The sequence below is a fragment of the Lepidochelys kempii genome, chromosome 8 (assembly GCF_965140265.1).
Source record: "Lepidochelys kempii isolate rLepKem1 chromosome 8, rLepKem1.hap2, whole genome shotgun sequence".
Taxonomy (NCBI): Eukaryota; Metazoa; Chordata; order Testudines; family Cheloniidae; genus Lepidochelys; species Lepidochelys kempii.
In genome coordinates this window covers 31,236,094-31,250,042 of record NC_133263.1, presented here as the reverse complement: position 1 = coordinate 31,250,042, position 13,949 = coordinate 31,236,094, and the positions used below count along the sequence as shown (strand labels likewise).

Genomic DNA, 13,949 nt, shown 5'->3' with positions numbered 1-13,949 from the left:
CCCAGCACATCTACCTCTTCAAACAAAGAGATGAGGGGGCAGAGTGTACACTGTAAACTGCTGAGTAAGAAGAGCTTGTTTACACTCATCTTTACTCCAGAGAAACTTCCCACCATTTCTACCACTGGTTGAGCTCCACCGGAGGCAGCAGCAATGGGAGAGCGAGTCTGTTCGACCACTGTGTTATTTAGACGAGTTCTGTACAGGATTTGAAAACGGGGGGTAGAAATGCCAGCATTAACTAGAAACTATTTTTGAAAAACAAACACCTGTTTTTAGTTTTGGCCTTTTGTTGAAAAAAACGTTTGCAGGAAATTTGGAAGGAAACAGCCTGATTTTTTTTTTAAAGACATTTTCCCCCAAAATAACTGGCTTTTTTCCAACCAGCTCTCCTGGGCACCTGTCAGGATAAGGGCTTAGCCATCCAGAGGGTCCTGTCACCTCTATGTAGCCAGCCACACAAACATGTGTGAAGTGGAAGGTACAGCCAGATGCTGGTAGGAGCAGTGTTCACCTCTGCTGTGAACAAATCTGATCAACATGAAAAATAAACAATGGGGAAGACAGTCCAAAGGAAGTGAGCATTGCAGATTATTTTTTAAAATAGCATTAGGACCTATTTCATTCAAGTTTTCACCCAGCTTTACCAGAAGGGGATATTCTTCACTAGGCAGCCAGAATTATGCGCTGTGCATGACTGCACTTGTTCTCTCTGACCCTCGCATTGCATGTGACGGTTGGAGTTGGTAGTGGCCCAGCCCTAATGGCCAGGATTAATAAGTAAATCAATGCTGCTGGGAGCACAGCCCCCCTTGCCCCTCTCCTCACCACAGTGATGGTCCAAAGGGCCACCCCTTGCAGGGAAGAGCATGTCTAGGAACAGTCCTCCCCTGCAGCAGGAGAGCAAAGGCCCATGGTTAGTTTTCATAGACAGTGAAGTTCTGCTGTTCTCCCAACCCTTCTAATTCCCCTGTGTGACGGATACATTTATTTTCCCCTCCCTACAGGAAAATTTTGGCTGAAGGGGCTTTTCTTTGCATCTTCTGCCTACCTATTTCAAAGAATAGACATGGGTGTCTGTTCCCTCCCTTCCTGCTGACTCCCTCAGAGGTGGCAACTTTAGCAGGGCCTGCTCTGGCTCTCTATTACTATAGGACTTCACAGTACTGCGATGGTACCCTGCTCATAAAACTGCTGGCTGTCGGGGGGGTGGAGGGTGAGAAAACCTGGATTTGTGCTGGAAATGGCCCACCTGATGATCACTTTAGATAAGCTATTACCAGCAGGACAGTGGGGTGGGAGGAGGTATTGTTTCATATTCTCTGTGTATATATAAAGCCTGCTGCAGTTTCCACGATATGCATCTGAGGAAGTGAGCTGTAGCTCACGAAAGCTTATGCTCTAATAAATTGGTTAGTCTCTAAGGTGCCACAAGTACTCCTTTTCTTTTTGCGAATACAGACTAACACGGCTGTTACTCTGAAAACTACCAGAAAGACACACTTCCACGGCCAGGCTGTCACTGGCTGTTTCCCTCAGGGAATCTCACATCAGATGTCAATAGCGGGGGGCTGGGCAATATTCACTTTGGGGCCCCTGCACAGACACACACATCTTTCCCCATCTGTGAGATGCTGCATCTGCATTGGGCACAATTACTGATCTCAACCATTGGCCTTTTTCGCCTCAAAAGCAGGGGACAGAGCAACCCTTTCATGCCTTTTTTATTCCTGCCGCACTGTGGAAATGTCTCCTTTCCATAAATAAGGGCATACACGGCTGGGAAAGTCAATGGACCTTGGCTCCATGGGAGCCCTGGAAGACAAGGTTTCTTGGAGGTTTGGTTCCTTATTGTGCTGCTGTGCAGGGAAAGAGGAACTAATGCTAGTCAGTGTTCAGCCTGCAGCCCTTTATGGTGCAGTCAGATGGTAATTTAATAAGACATCTGTGGTTCTGCACTGAATTTTTTTTAGCCAATGGACTTATTCCAGATTCAGCCTGAGGTAATTCCCCTGTGATGCCATAGATGGAGTTATGGCCTCCGAGACTTTTTCTGTTACACCACTTAAATACAACAACAGGAATAATCTGGGCGAGTTAGATTAGTATTGAATATGAGGAGGCATTTTCCTTATCTGAGGGGAGGCTGGGCCCCTGAGGATTTTTCAAAGCAATACTTTACATTGTAGTTGTTAAATTTCCCAGAATTTACATAATACCTCATCAGCATAATGCGTGAGTTATCCTGTTTTAGGGCCTGTATCACCATGGCATAGCATTTAAGTGTTGTCCTCGTCAACTCTATTTCAACCCTAAACGCTTCCTAAAATCCAAATTCTTCCACAGCATGAAGAACAAAAAACTCACTTTTTTTTTTTTAAATCTAAATGAAAAGCAGGCAAAGAGTGCAGCACTCTAATTCTCTTACTATAATTATCTTACCTGGTATAGTTGGCATAGAACGACTGGCAAAGCTCATTTGCTTGAGAACAGATGTTTTCTGAGGTGCTACCAGATGTTCAGAGAGGTTGGTGTCGCTCATAAACTCGTATTTCCTTGACAGCTATATATTAACAAATGCAAAATTTTTACCATCAGTGTTTAACGCAGATATAACGAATAGTAGTGAGCTAAGCAAAATTAACAATTTATATGAGAGAGACAACCATGGCCTGGTTCTGTTACCTTTACTCACAGTGATTTCAGTGGGATTATTCGTGAAGTAAGATACTACTCAAAGTGATCAAAAGTAACAGAATTTGGCCCTCAGAGACTTGAAAGGTACAACTTCCTAAGCAAATGTTCTGGAGCTGATTTATAGTAAGAGAATCGGCTTATTCCACAGACTGAGAAGACCCCTAAACCCCTAAAACTGACAAGACAATACTTTGTAGGCTATCTAGGATTGTGTGATAGTGTTCCTACCACATATAGAGTAATATTGTCATCAACCCAGACTGTGGATCGGAAAGTAAAATGAGACTGTGAAGAACTGGTTTCCCTACAGCGTTAATGCTGTCAGTTTAGGTGCTAGAAGAGACATGCCGCTTTTATAACTTGAGTCAAAAACATATGTATTTTACAAAAGGTCCACTTTTTCATACAAAAAACAGACTTTTTTCACTGGATGAATTATTCCTTCACCGATGAGCAGTGACCACTTCTTTACAGTTTGCAGTTTATTGAGGGGAAGACACTGTAGCTGTAGATATTTTTTTTTCTTTTAAAACTTGCTGTCCTGCTATAAAGTTCTCTCTTCTCAAGATCATAATTCTGAAGTGAAAGAGCATTAAAATGTTAGGTCTAAAAATGGAAATGCGTCCCTCACCCAGACCAGTCCTTAAAGAAAATAGAAAAAAGGCAATTTGCTGTAGATATTTTTTTTTCTTTTAAAACTTGCTGTCCTGCTATAAAGTTCTCTCTTCTCAAGATCATAATTCTGAAGTGAAACAGCATTAAAATGTTAGGTCTAAAAATGGAAATGCATCCCTCACCCAGACCAGTCCTTAAAGAAAATAGAAAAAAGGCAATTTCCTTTTGCCTGCCAAATAAACAGTCTGTTTATATTACCGAAACTGATGGTGCACTGAAAAGCTTTGCATCTACCAAGACTACAATTATAAAGGTTCTCTGTTTCTGCTGCAAATACTTTTGCTATTTCCCATGCAACAAAACCAGAATATTTTTGTCCTATTTTTAACAGCTGCTACTGTTTTAAAGCGCTCCCTTGTTGCTCCTAGTCGGAAACATTGCCTACTTAGCCAAGTTTTGGAGGAAGCATTACCAGGGATTGTTAACTTTGGTGCAAGAAGCAATGCTTCCAGCTTTTGTTTTTGGCACTAAGCAATTGAGTTTTTAATTCTTTCCGTAAAAAATAAAAATTTACATGCTGTCATCTTTTTGTACAGATTTTGCTTATACCTGATTTTCTTCAAGTTCACAGCTGTGCATTCTTTGTGTGAACAGAAATACTAATTTTGTATGGCCAAATTTGACATATTTTATGTGTGTGTGGGGGGGGGGGCGCGGAAACTGTTATTGAGACTCAAGCTAAGTGGCTGGGAAATAGAGGCATGCTAATGCCAAAGGACAGCGAAACCCATGGTAAAGGCTGTTCACAGTGGGCCTAGAGCTGGCTCCAGAGCATCAGGTACATTGGGACACCGAACCATTACTAAAAACAGTTTTCAGCAAAGCAGTGCCATTCAAAGTGGGATTGAAAACACTTGAATACTATGGACAAAGGCTTCTCTCTGGCCATGTCTATACTACAGCCCTAAGAGAACCTATGTTAGGTCAAATTTCAGCCACCACAGTAATTACTTCTGTAATTACTTGGTGCACATCCTCACCAACGGCTCTTCCACCGACTGAAGAGGGGCAGCCAGGGGGGCTGAGAGCCAGGGTTCTCAGCTTCCCACCAGGAGCTGGGAGCTGCCCCCTAGGCTTCTCAGCTCCCTGAGTGGGAAGCCTCCAGTCAGCAGCCCAGCTGGGAGTGGGGAGCTCTAGCTGCCCAGCTTTCTTGTCAATTTCACAGCTCCAGAAATGATGTAAGTAATGCAGTGTCTACACAGACACCCTGTTGCGCTAACTAGACCGACATAAGCACTATGTCTCTCGTGGAGTTATCGTGTTGGTGTAGTAGCACACTTACATCAGCGTGACAAGGCTGTAGTGTGTATGCTGACATAATTAGGTCAACACAAGCTGCCTTACGTGCACCTAGCTGTGAAGTCTAGACCAGACCTCTTTGTGTGAGGCTAGGTCATATCCTGACTTCTGTATCTCTGTCCACCAGGATTGTATATGCATGAGAGCCAAACTCAGCCATCAGGGAGGCCTATAATGCTACATGTGATAAGATTCAAGGTGTGGCTTATGGTCAGAGGGGTGGCTATTCGTGGTTATCTCTGTATTATTTATGTCTCTCCAGTTAACGAAGCTGAAGCCAAAATGCCCAGTTTACACCTTTATAGTGTGGCACGTCCTCGTCCGCAGTGCACAGTGTGTGCTGCTAGTGATATCATCAGTGTGCCAAAACACAGAACTTGGCTTCCAGCAAATGAATAAAGGAGGAAACAATTCTTAATTAACTGATTTTAAAACTTAGGTGTTCATCATTTTTAAGTGCACATGTAAAACAAATTCATCCCTAGTTGGGCTCCATTAGTCAGAGCCGTGACAGCAGCAATGAATTAGGCTATGGTCTCTGAAAGGGATCTTAAACAGCTTTATCCATAAGGGCAAATAATTCCACTTGTCTTTAACGATTCTTCCAAAAGATTTTTGATCAAATGACATATGCTCTGACCTCCTTGTTCAGCTCAGTGATTGCCTACCACTTGTATTTAGACAGGGCTTCTGTAGCTAAACCTTCGAGAGTTTTTTGCTTTTAAATTGCCTCTTTTTACACTCAAAAACATTTGGCTCCTGAAGATGATCTTATAAAAACTGCGTAAGTCATATAAGTCATTCTGATGATCTATTAGTCTGAAAAAGGCACTCAGATGATATATAGGACAAGAGAAAAACCAATGCCTATATGCTCAAATTTGGCACCATTTAAGGAACAGTTTGCAAACTTGCCATTTCCCAGCAGCTGCATGTTCTGGCACAAGGTACAAAATGTGCAGGGTTCATCACTTCTGACATAATCCCCTCTGGAAGAGTGGTACCATCAGGGCCATACAACCACTCGCTTCTCCCCAGGAATGCTATTTTAACCCCCCACACCAAGCATACGATCTTCAGCTGGCCAGGCATCAAAAGTCTGGAATTTCACAGACAGATCCTTAGCTGGTGTGAAATCAGTAGGGAGACACTGATTTACACTAGCTGAGGATCTGGCCCTCAGTCTCTCGCAGGTTTTCTTTTCTGGCAAAGTGATGAGTATTTCACAACACTGGCTCTGAGTGGCCTTTAATAAAACTTGTTGTTTATTTTAACTTCCAGGAGGCGCACAATGTCTTAAAGACATATGCTGAAAATGTCATCCACGATTTGGGGATTATTAGAAAGCATTCTAGGCTGGTAACCTACACATTTCATATCGGAAAGCTCGGGTGCTGTTTTTTCATCTGCAAATACCACGCTGCTTCTTTTTGTTCTCTTCCTGGATCTTCTCAACTTAACCTCAGGTTGAGTGCTTATCTGCAGGACATTTTCTTCTGACTCTGATTTGGTTGGTTTTCGTGGTGCTACTTCCAGTTCAAAGCTGTAGAAAATAGAAATAGAAACAAAACATGCTCCATTACATTATAAAGGCCACCGAAGGTCTCAGGTGGTTTCCTGTGAGACACAAATGCAGTCATGCTCATCCTTTGTTCTGACTTTCTGAACTGTACTGCTGATCACTGTCAAATGAGGAGCACAGCACTGTGTTCTAGCTGGCAACTGTCTACTAACATGTGCCTTACAGTAGGCATCAAAATGTCAATGTCAGAAAGATTGTTAAATATTAATCTAAAATGAGCACTTCATAATTTTTATTGCAGAATTAGCTCTAGGGCACCTAAATTATATAGGGACAGAGCTAACATCACATGGTGTATTTTACATGTTTAAATATGTTGCTCTGGTGGCTGGGCACTTTAGGACAGGAGTATTGCCATCCCTTCTCATGCCTCAAGATGTAAACACATCCCCTCTAGCTTCTGGGATAAATTTCTTCATTCCAGTGCAGAGTGACCAGGTACGTGGTGATGAGCTGAACTCCCCTACAATTTTAGGAGGGTGAATGCGGTGGCAACAGTCACAACCAAGACATGTTTACAGTTGAAATATTGGCCACATTTCATTTAAAGAAACAGCATGTGAAATAATAGGTGGACTTAAACGTTCCCTCTTGAACTCTGGTACAAAAATGTACCTTCCTTAGATTAAGTGTGTGCTTCTGAATCAGTGTTTGCAAACAGAGAAAGCAAGGTAAAGTGCTACTGAACTGGCTGACACACAGTTGCTAACAGGTATTATTACTTTCTTTTATTATTACAGGAAATAATATTATGGTTATTTTTAATTAAGTCTTTTAGGGTTAAACTCTAAATTGGGAAATGTGCATGCAAGAAGCAAAGGTGTCTTTTAAACAGATGCATTTTTGAGTTCTGACAATATTCTCCGGGTGGTTGTGTTTTTTTGTTTGGTCGCTAAGTTTTGTTTTTAAAAACCAAACAATGTAATAATAGTGACAATGTGTAATCAATAACCTATTCAAAGCTCAAAGGTTAGAATAATATACAATCTGATCTGAGATCTGAAACTGGCAGCAGGTATGGACTAGTTCTCATCTTAGGCTCAACTCAAAGTCTGAGAGAGAAACTAGACAAGAACTACACTTAAGGAAGCATGATGGGGTAAGAGTTTTTCTCGTAAGATGAGAGGTTTTTACTAAAGAAGCCTCATCTCCTATCTGACCATTTGTAAAACCTTCCCTTCCCACATGTACCTACAACTTGGAGTTGGGCAGCTTCTGGAGCTCTACACTCCGCCTCCAAGAGTATGTCTGCAAAGTGTGTGGACACAAGCGTCTCAGTCTGGGTTGATAGACTTGGGCTAGCAAGGTTCACGCTAGCATTCTAGAAATAGCCGTGTAGAGAGCACTTTGAAGTTGCAGCTTGGACTGGAGCAACTCCACTGTCCAAACAGCTGTTTTTAGAGCATCCCCAAATTTGTCAACCGGGACTGGGTCCCGCCCAAAAGGACAACAACTATAATAGTCACCAGAGCCCTCTGACACCATTTCCCAGCATGTGTAGAGTCACGGATTGGGAAAGGAGGAAGTAGAAACTCCTGTTGAGGCCAATAGGGAAGCTTTTGCATAGGGTGATCTGGACAAGCAATCCACTGGCTGGATCGCAGAACCCCCAACTAGGGGACAGCCTAACTCAGGGAGACAGTTCAGTTTCTGTTTTGGAAAATGAATCAGACAGATCAGAGACAGGGAGTACCTTGCTAAATTCCCACTCCCCACAAAAGGGGTTCTTTGCACTGCTGTGAGATCTAGCGGTATGGGTCAGGGAGTTCCAGCACTGCAGTGACCAGCATCCAGCAGAGAGAGAGATCCAATCTGGCACTGGCTATCGAGAGCCAACCAAGACCCTCACAGTATTTCAGACCAGGGAGCCTGATGAAAGCCAGAAGATAACTCTGCCCCAACCAGGAATGAAGAGATAGTAAGAGGACCCTTTCTTTATGCTGGCTAACAATTACAGTGATACAACGCTCTGTTTTAGGACTCAAACACAGCGTGCCACATGCCAGGGATGGAACTGGTGGCTAGGATAAGAGATCAGTGTTGTGAGGTGGGAGACTTGTTTATTTATTAATGTCTAATACTTATTAGTTAACTGTAAGTCTTTCTTTCCCCAGATCCTATTTTCCTATCCCAATGAAGTCACCCTTTGTTATGCCATTATTTTGGGGATGTAACTCTTTTGCTGTGGTTTCTGTTTGTGTACTTTATTACCCCTTTTATAATGGGCTATACACCCTTTGCCAGCTGTATTGATTTCCTCAAGAGACAGAACTTCTGTGCCTGGCACAGTGAGGAGACATTAGGCACCAGAAAAAGAACTCAGTGCCCAACCCATGTGAGAAGAGGGGGAAAGTAAATGGAGGGGGCCACAACTCAGGGGAGGCGCTACAAACAAAAATGTAAATCAAGCTTACAAACATTTTTCAAACAGAATTTACGAATAAAATAACACCCTCAACTGTTAAATATTTGTGTAATGATATTCAAAAACCATGTAAGTGCATATAAAATTCTCATTCTCATCTTCATCTCAGATGGGCTTTCTAGAGTATATTATGTCTTTCCCCCTAACAGACGGCACATTATGTGAAATAGTACAGCTCAGCATCTGGAGTAGCCCTGGCTTCAATACAAAGATGATGCTGACATATATTAAGTAGTTGCTATTGATCTGACTCCTTGAATGGTTTGGCTGCAGTCTTATGCTTGATCATATGTAACTGGATGAAAACAAGATGTGGTGGTGGCAGCATTTAGTGTGATATTAACGACTTACCTTTCTGAGGCCATTTTGACTGGAGTGCTACAGTCTGAATTCATGGAAGCCAGTGAAATAACTGACATCTGGCGATAAGATCTCAGCATTGACCTCGGCCGACCTACTCTCTTGTCATCGAAATCCGGCTATAGGACAGAAAAGAGAAAAATATACCATGAACAGTCTTTGTGATGCACACTTTATGTCTCCTCACCAGGTTTGGAGGATGGCACAGATGTTCTTGGAGTAGATTTGGAGGAAACCAACCTTGCAGGTCCTCAAGGAATCAATCCTGAAGCACTTACATGAGAGGAAAGTGATCAGGAACAGTCAGCATGGATTCACCAAGGGAAGGTCATGCCTGACTAATCTAATCGCCTTCTATGATGAGATTACTAGTTCCGTGGATGAAGGGAAAGCAGTGGATGTATTGTTTCTTGACTTTAGCAAAGCTTTTGACACGGTCTCCCACAGTATTCTTGTCAGCAAGTTAAAGAAGTACGGGCTGGATGAATGCACTATAAGGTGGGTAGAAAGTTGGCTAGATTGTCGGGCTCAACAGGTAGTGATCAATGGCTCCATGTCTAGTTGGCAGCCGGTGTCAAGTGGAGTGCCCCAGGGGTTGGTCCTGGGGCCGGTTTTGTTCAATAGCTTCATAAATATCTGAAGGATGGTGTGGATTGCACTCTCAGCAAATTTGCAGATGATACGCTGGAGGGCAGGGATAGGATACAGAGGGACCTAGACAAATTGGAGGATTGGGCCAAAAGAAATCTGATGAGGTTCAATAAGGATAAGTGCAGGGTCCTGCACTTAGGACGAAAGAACCCAATGCTACAGACTAGGGACCGAATGGCTAGGCAGCAGTTCTGCGGAAAAGGACCTAGGGGTGACAGTGGACGAGAAGCTGGATATGAGTCAGCAGTGTGCCCTTGTTGCCAAGAAAGCCAATGGCATTTTGGGATGTATAAGTAGGGGCATAGCAAGCAGATCAAGGGACGTGATCGTTCCCCTCTGTTCGACATTGGTGAGGCCTCATCTGGAGTACTGTGTCCAGTTTTGGGCCCCACACTACAAGAAGGATGTGGATAAATTGGAGAGAGTCCAGCGAAGGGCAACAAAAATGATTAGGGGTCTGGAACACATGACTTATGAGGAGAGGCTGAGGGAACTGGGATTGTTTAGTCTGCAGAAGAGAAGAATGAGGGGGGATTTGATAGCTGCTTTCAACTACCTGAGCGGTGGTTCTAGAGAGGATAGTTCTAGACTATTCTCAGTGGTAGAAGAGGACAGGACAAGGAGTAATGGTCTCAAGTTGCAGTGGGCGAGGTTTAGGTTGGATATTAGGAAAAACTTCTTCGCTAGGAGGGTGGTGAAACACTGGAATGCATTACCTAGGGAGGTGGTAGAATCTCCTTCCTTAGAAGTTTTTAAGGTCAGGCTTGACAAAGCCCTGGCTGGGATGATTTAATTGGGGATTGGTCCTGCTTTGAGCAGGGGGTTGGACTAGATGACCTCCTGAGGTCCCTTCCAACCCTGATATTCTATGATTCTATGAAACAGTTCATTAACTAAGAAGAGTAACCTCATTACCTTGATTTTGTTTACTCTCCCTGGGTATGATCCCAGTCTTAGAACTCTCAAACTAAGTGGTAGAGTGAGAATAAGTGGTCAGGAGAATTGAAACTGTTTTATATTTGAGACACACACACAATGAAAAAAGGGGTTTTGGCTCTGGCTAGAGTCAGACATGATGCAGGGAAGCATTTGTATTGTTTCATCAACTAATTCTGACCAATCCTCACTCCAAACTATTTCTCTAGTCCCAAGCTTGGATGCTGCCTCCTCTCTACGTTTAAGCTTCTCTTCCCCCCCCGCCCTGATGTTTTAATGTTGACTGGCTGAGATTCCTCTCCTTGTAACCTGCAGGTTGAAAACAGGTGCAGCATGACAGGCTGGCCAGATGAGATCAGATCTGGTCACCTTGATTTGCTGTGGTCATAGTGCTCCATCCATTTCCATTATTTAAATCATGTAAATGACAGGGCCTGAGATGACAAGGGGGGGCATGACTCCAAGTCTCTCTTATTAGAAAAGATTGGTCAATGCAATGGGGAAATTGAACTGGCTATTGGCCGCTCATCATTCTTCTTTGTGCTCATGCTGCAGCAAGCTATCAGTTTGTGTGGGGATTATTTCCATGGCAGTGACTTTGACTTCCTCCTTTCTGGTCCCTCATGCTGGTAGGTAGCAGCAAGATCCATGTTTCTTGGCCAATTCCCAACATAGATCTAAACAGCAGTGTCTGCTCCCATTCTTGAGGGTTGGGTCCAAGGATTCACAATCAAACTGTGTGTTCAGACGTGCCCTCCTCTTTTTCACCTGAAATATTGCCTCAAGTGAGTTTCGTAAGCGTGAACATTTCCCATTTAGCACATCATTGTAATGGCACAGGTTGAGAAGCATTTCCCAGCACATACCCATTGTGAACTACTTTCCATCCTGCTTTAATAACACAATCATAACTTTAAAAATAAATCTGAGGACCCACCATGTTTGCTAATTACATAATAAAGTTCTTCTTCTGATTGTTCAGATAATGTTAAATCTGTTTGGAAACTGGCGTATAATCTCATATGCTAGACTCCCCGACTGTTGGCTTCTGATGCTGTTGCTTTTCACTAAGACAGCTTCCTCTAGCCAGAGGATCAGAAAATCCATTTATAGTTCCAAAGTTTATTTTCAAACACTTTTCACAGTTTATGTGCAGTGAGAATTGCCTCTCATCCTGTGAGCTCCCAGAGTACTGTGATAACACACAATGGGTGAAGCCACCTTTTAAATAGAAAAAGCTCGCATTAGCAACCTGAAAGAGAATTAGGGATGATGAAACTGAAATGGTGCTCCAATTCAAATTAACTGGCTTTTCTGTATGGGATAAAATGGATGAAATACTGCTATCCACCAACTTTTTTAATTTATGAGAAACTTCCTGAGCAGGAATAAAATAATGTGCTTTGCTGCATTGCGCAACTTTGAATAGAACTGTATTTTGTAACAGCACATCGCATTGTTTTGAAACATGCTGAACCTCAGCTCAGGAAGGGAGCCCAGAATGAGTAAGGGGGAGATGTGCATCTAAGGAGCTATTTCAGGCCCCCTTGGACACTGATCATAAATCTCAGAGATTAAGTTAGATAAATAAATTGGTTTATCAATCATCACATTTCATATTACACTGTTGTGACTCCAAGAACCTCTCAATGCCAACTGGATAAAGGGGATTACAAGAATATTCTGATCCTGGCATGTACATTCTGGTCCACCTGAGTATCATGTACGATCTTAAATGAAAGCCATGTTCAGCTGATCATTAATATGGCTATGAAATGTATGTACAGATACTATGTAAAAACTTATGTATGTATAATGAAAATATGTTCCTAAAAGTCTGGATCAAGGCAGGATTGACAAACTATGTATTTTCACCTATCTCAGTTCATATGTAGATTAAGCATTGTAAGCCAACAAAATAGAAGCTCTATTTACATACAAAATCAACAGAGACAAGCCACTAGAGAATGAATGACAGGGTAGTCCTGTCTCTGGGGACAGACAATGATCTTTGGGGGATTTAAGGGGAAGGTAAAAAGACATCCCTTTATCCTGCACCTAGAAAGTAAATGGGTAGTGTGTTTACATTCATGAAAATGGGATCCCAACCAGTCTTGGCTGGAAATGCTGGAAAAGGACATTTTGGTTGAGCTGAACTTAGACTGAAAGTTTAGTCTCTAGAAAACGTGTTGTGATTTTGTTTTCTATGTAACCTTTCTGTCTGCATTATCATTACTCACTATCTCTTAAGTCTTGATACTGAACTTATGATTGTTTTCACTATAAACATATCTCAGTGCTGTGGTATTATTTAAGGAGCTGACCCTGGGTTGATACGTTCAAGTTGGTGGGTATACTGTTCCCTTGCAGACCACATATCTGGTATCATTGTGAGTATTCAGTGGATAAGGGGCTGAACATTACAGGGAGATGTTTCAAAGGGGCTCAGGGACAGGGGTGCACCTATTGTTAACCTGCAAGGCAAAGTAAAGCTGGCATAGCCACCCTAACAATCTCCTGTGGACTAACAGACTGGATGGGCCAGGGAGCTGACACCCAGTTAAGCACAACCAAGTATCTCTCTCAATGGAGGCAGGGGGAAATAACTGACTCTCAGTGCTGGGCATCCCGAGAACTGTCATAACTGTATACTGTGTAGGCCATGGGAATTCTGTCAAACCATGGAAGGCTTGGAAAGGAAATCTTGGTGTGGAGAAGAAGAGGGTTAATCACAAGAACAGTACATTCTATTCTTGCTCTTGTCAAATAAAAATCATACATAGATTGCTTTTTACTTTTACAAAAGTTGATCCAAATGGCTGTTGAAGGCTTCAACATTTGGCTAGATTGTGGACATTGGGTTGCATCTCTTTCCACATTGTGAGTCTGTCTCCAGTGGACTGAATTATAGGAACAATATTGACATAAATGGCTGGAATTGGCGTTATTCAGGATTATACCATAGGATGATACCCAGGCTGTAGGGGAGAAGTTTGCCTCACAATGTTTTTTCCAGTATAACAACTGAATCAACATGTAAAAATTAAAAAATAAATGTATAGCAGGAGCAGCAAAATTTCAATCCCCAAATGATAGGGGTCTAATTTATGACACCAACAAAGAACTGAACTAATGTTCAGATATTTAGACTTGTTTTGCTCCCAGGATTATCTGGGAATAGAAGTAGAGTCACATGGTTGGAATCAGACAAGTGCAGGGAGCTATCTATGGACATCAAGTGTGGATCAAAGCTCAGAGCTACTAAAAAATATTCCAAAGAGAAAAAAATGTGTCATGGCTTGTTTCTTTATAATGTGAAAAAGA

At 42.4% G+C, this 13,949-nt stretch overlaps 1 protein-coding gene across 1 annotated transcript in view; it reads right to left on the bottom strand.

Annotated features, from left to right (window-relative positions):
* The window catches only part of DOCK2 (dedicator of cytokinesis 2), a 501,787-nt gene that overhangs the window by 2,540 nt on the left and 485,298 nt on the right, over positions 1-13,949 (bottom strand). Inside the window, exons 48-50 of the mRNA XM_073355961.1 lie at positions 9,030-9,157; positions 6,040-6,214; positions 2,443-2,563 (exon numbers count right to left, since the gene is read on the bottom strand). Coding sequence (XP_073212062.1) covers positions 2,443-2,563; positions 6,040-6,214; positions 9,030-9,157 — 424 coding nt within the window. The remainder of the gene's footprint in view (positions 1-2,442; positions 2,564-6,039; positions 6,215-9,029; positions 9,158-13,949) is intronic.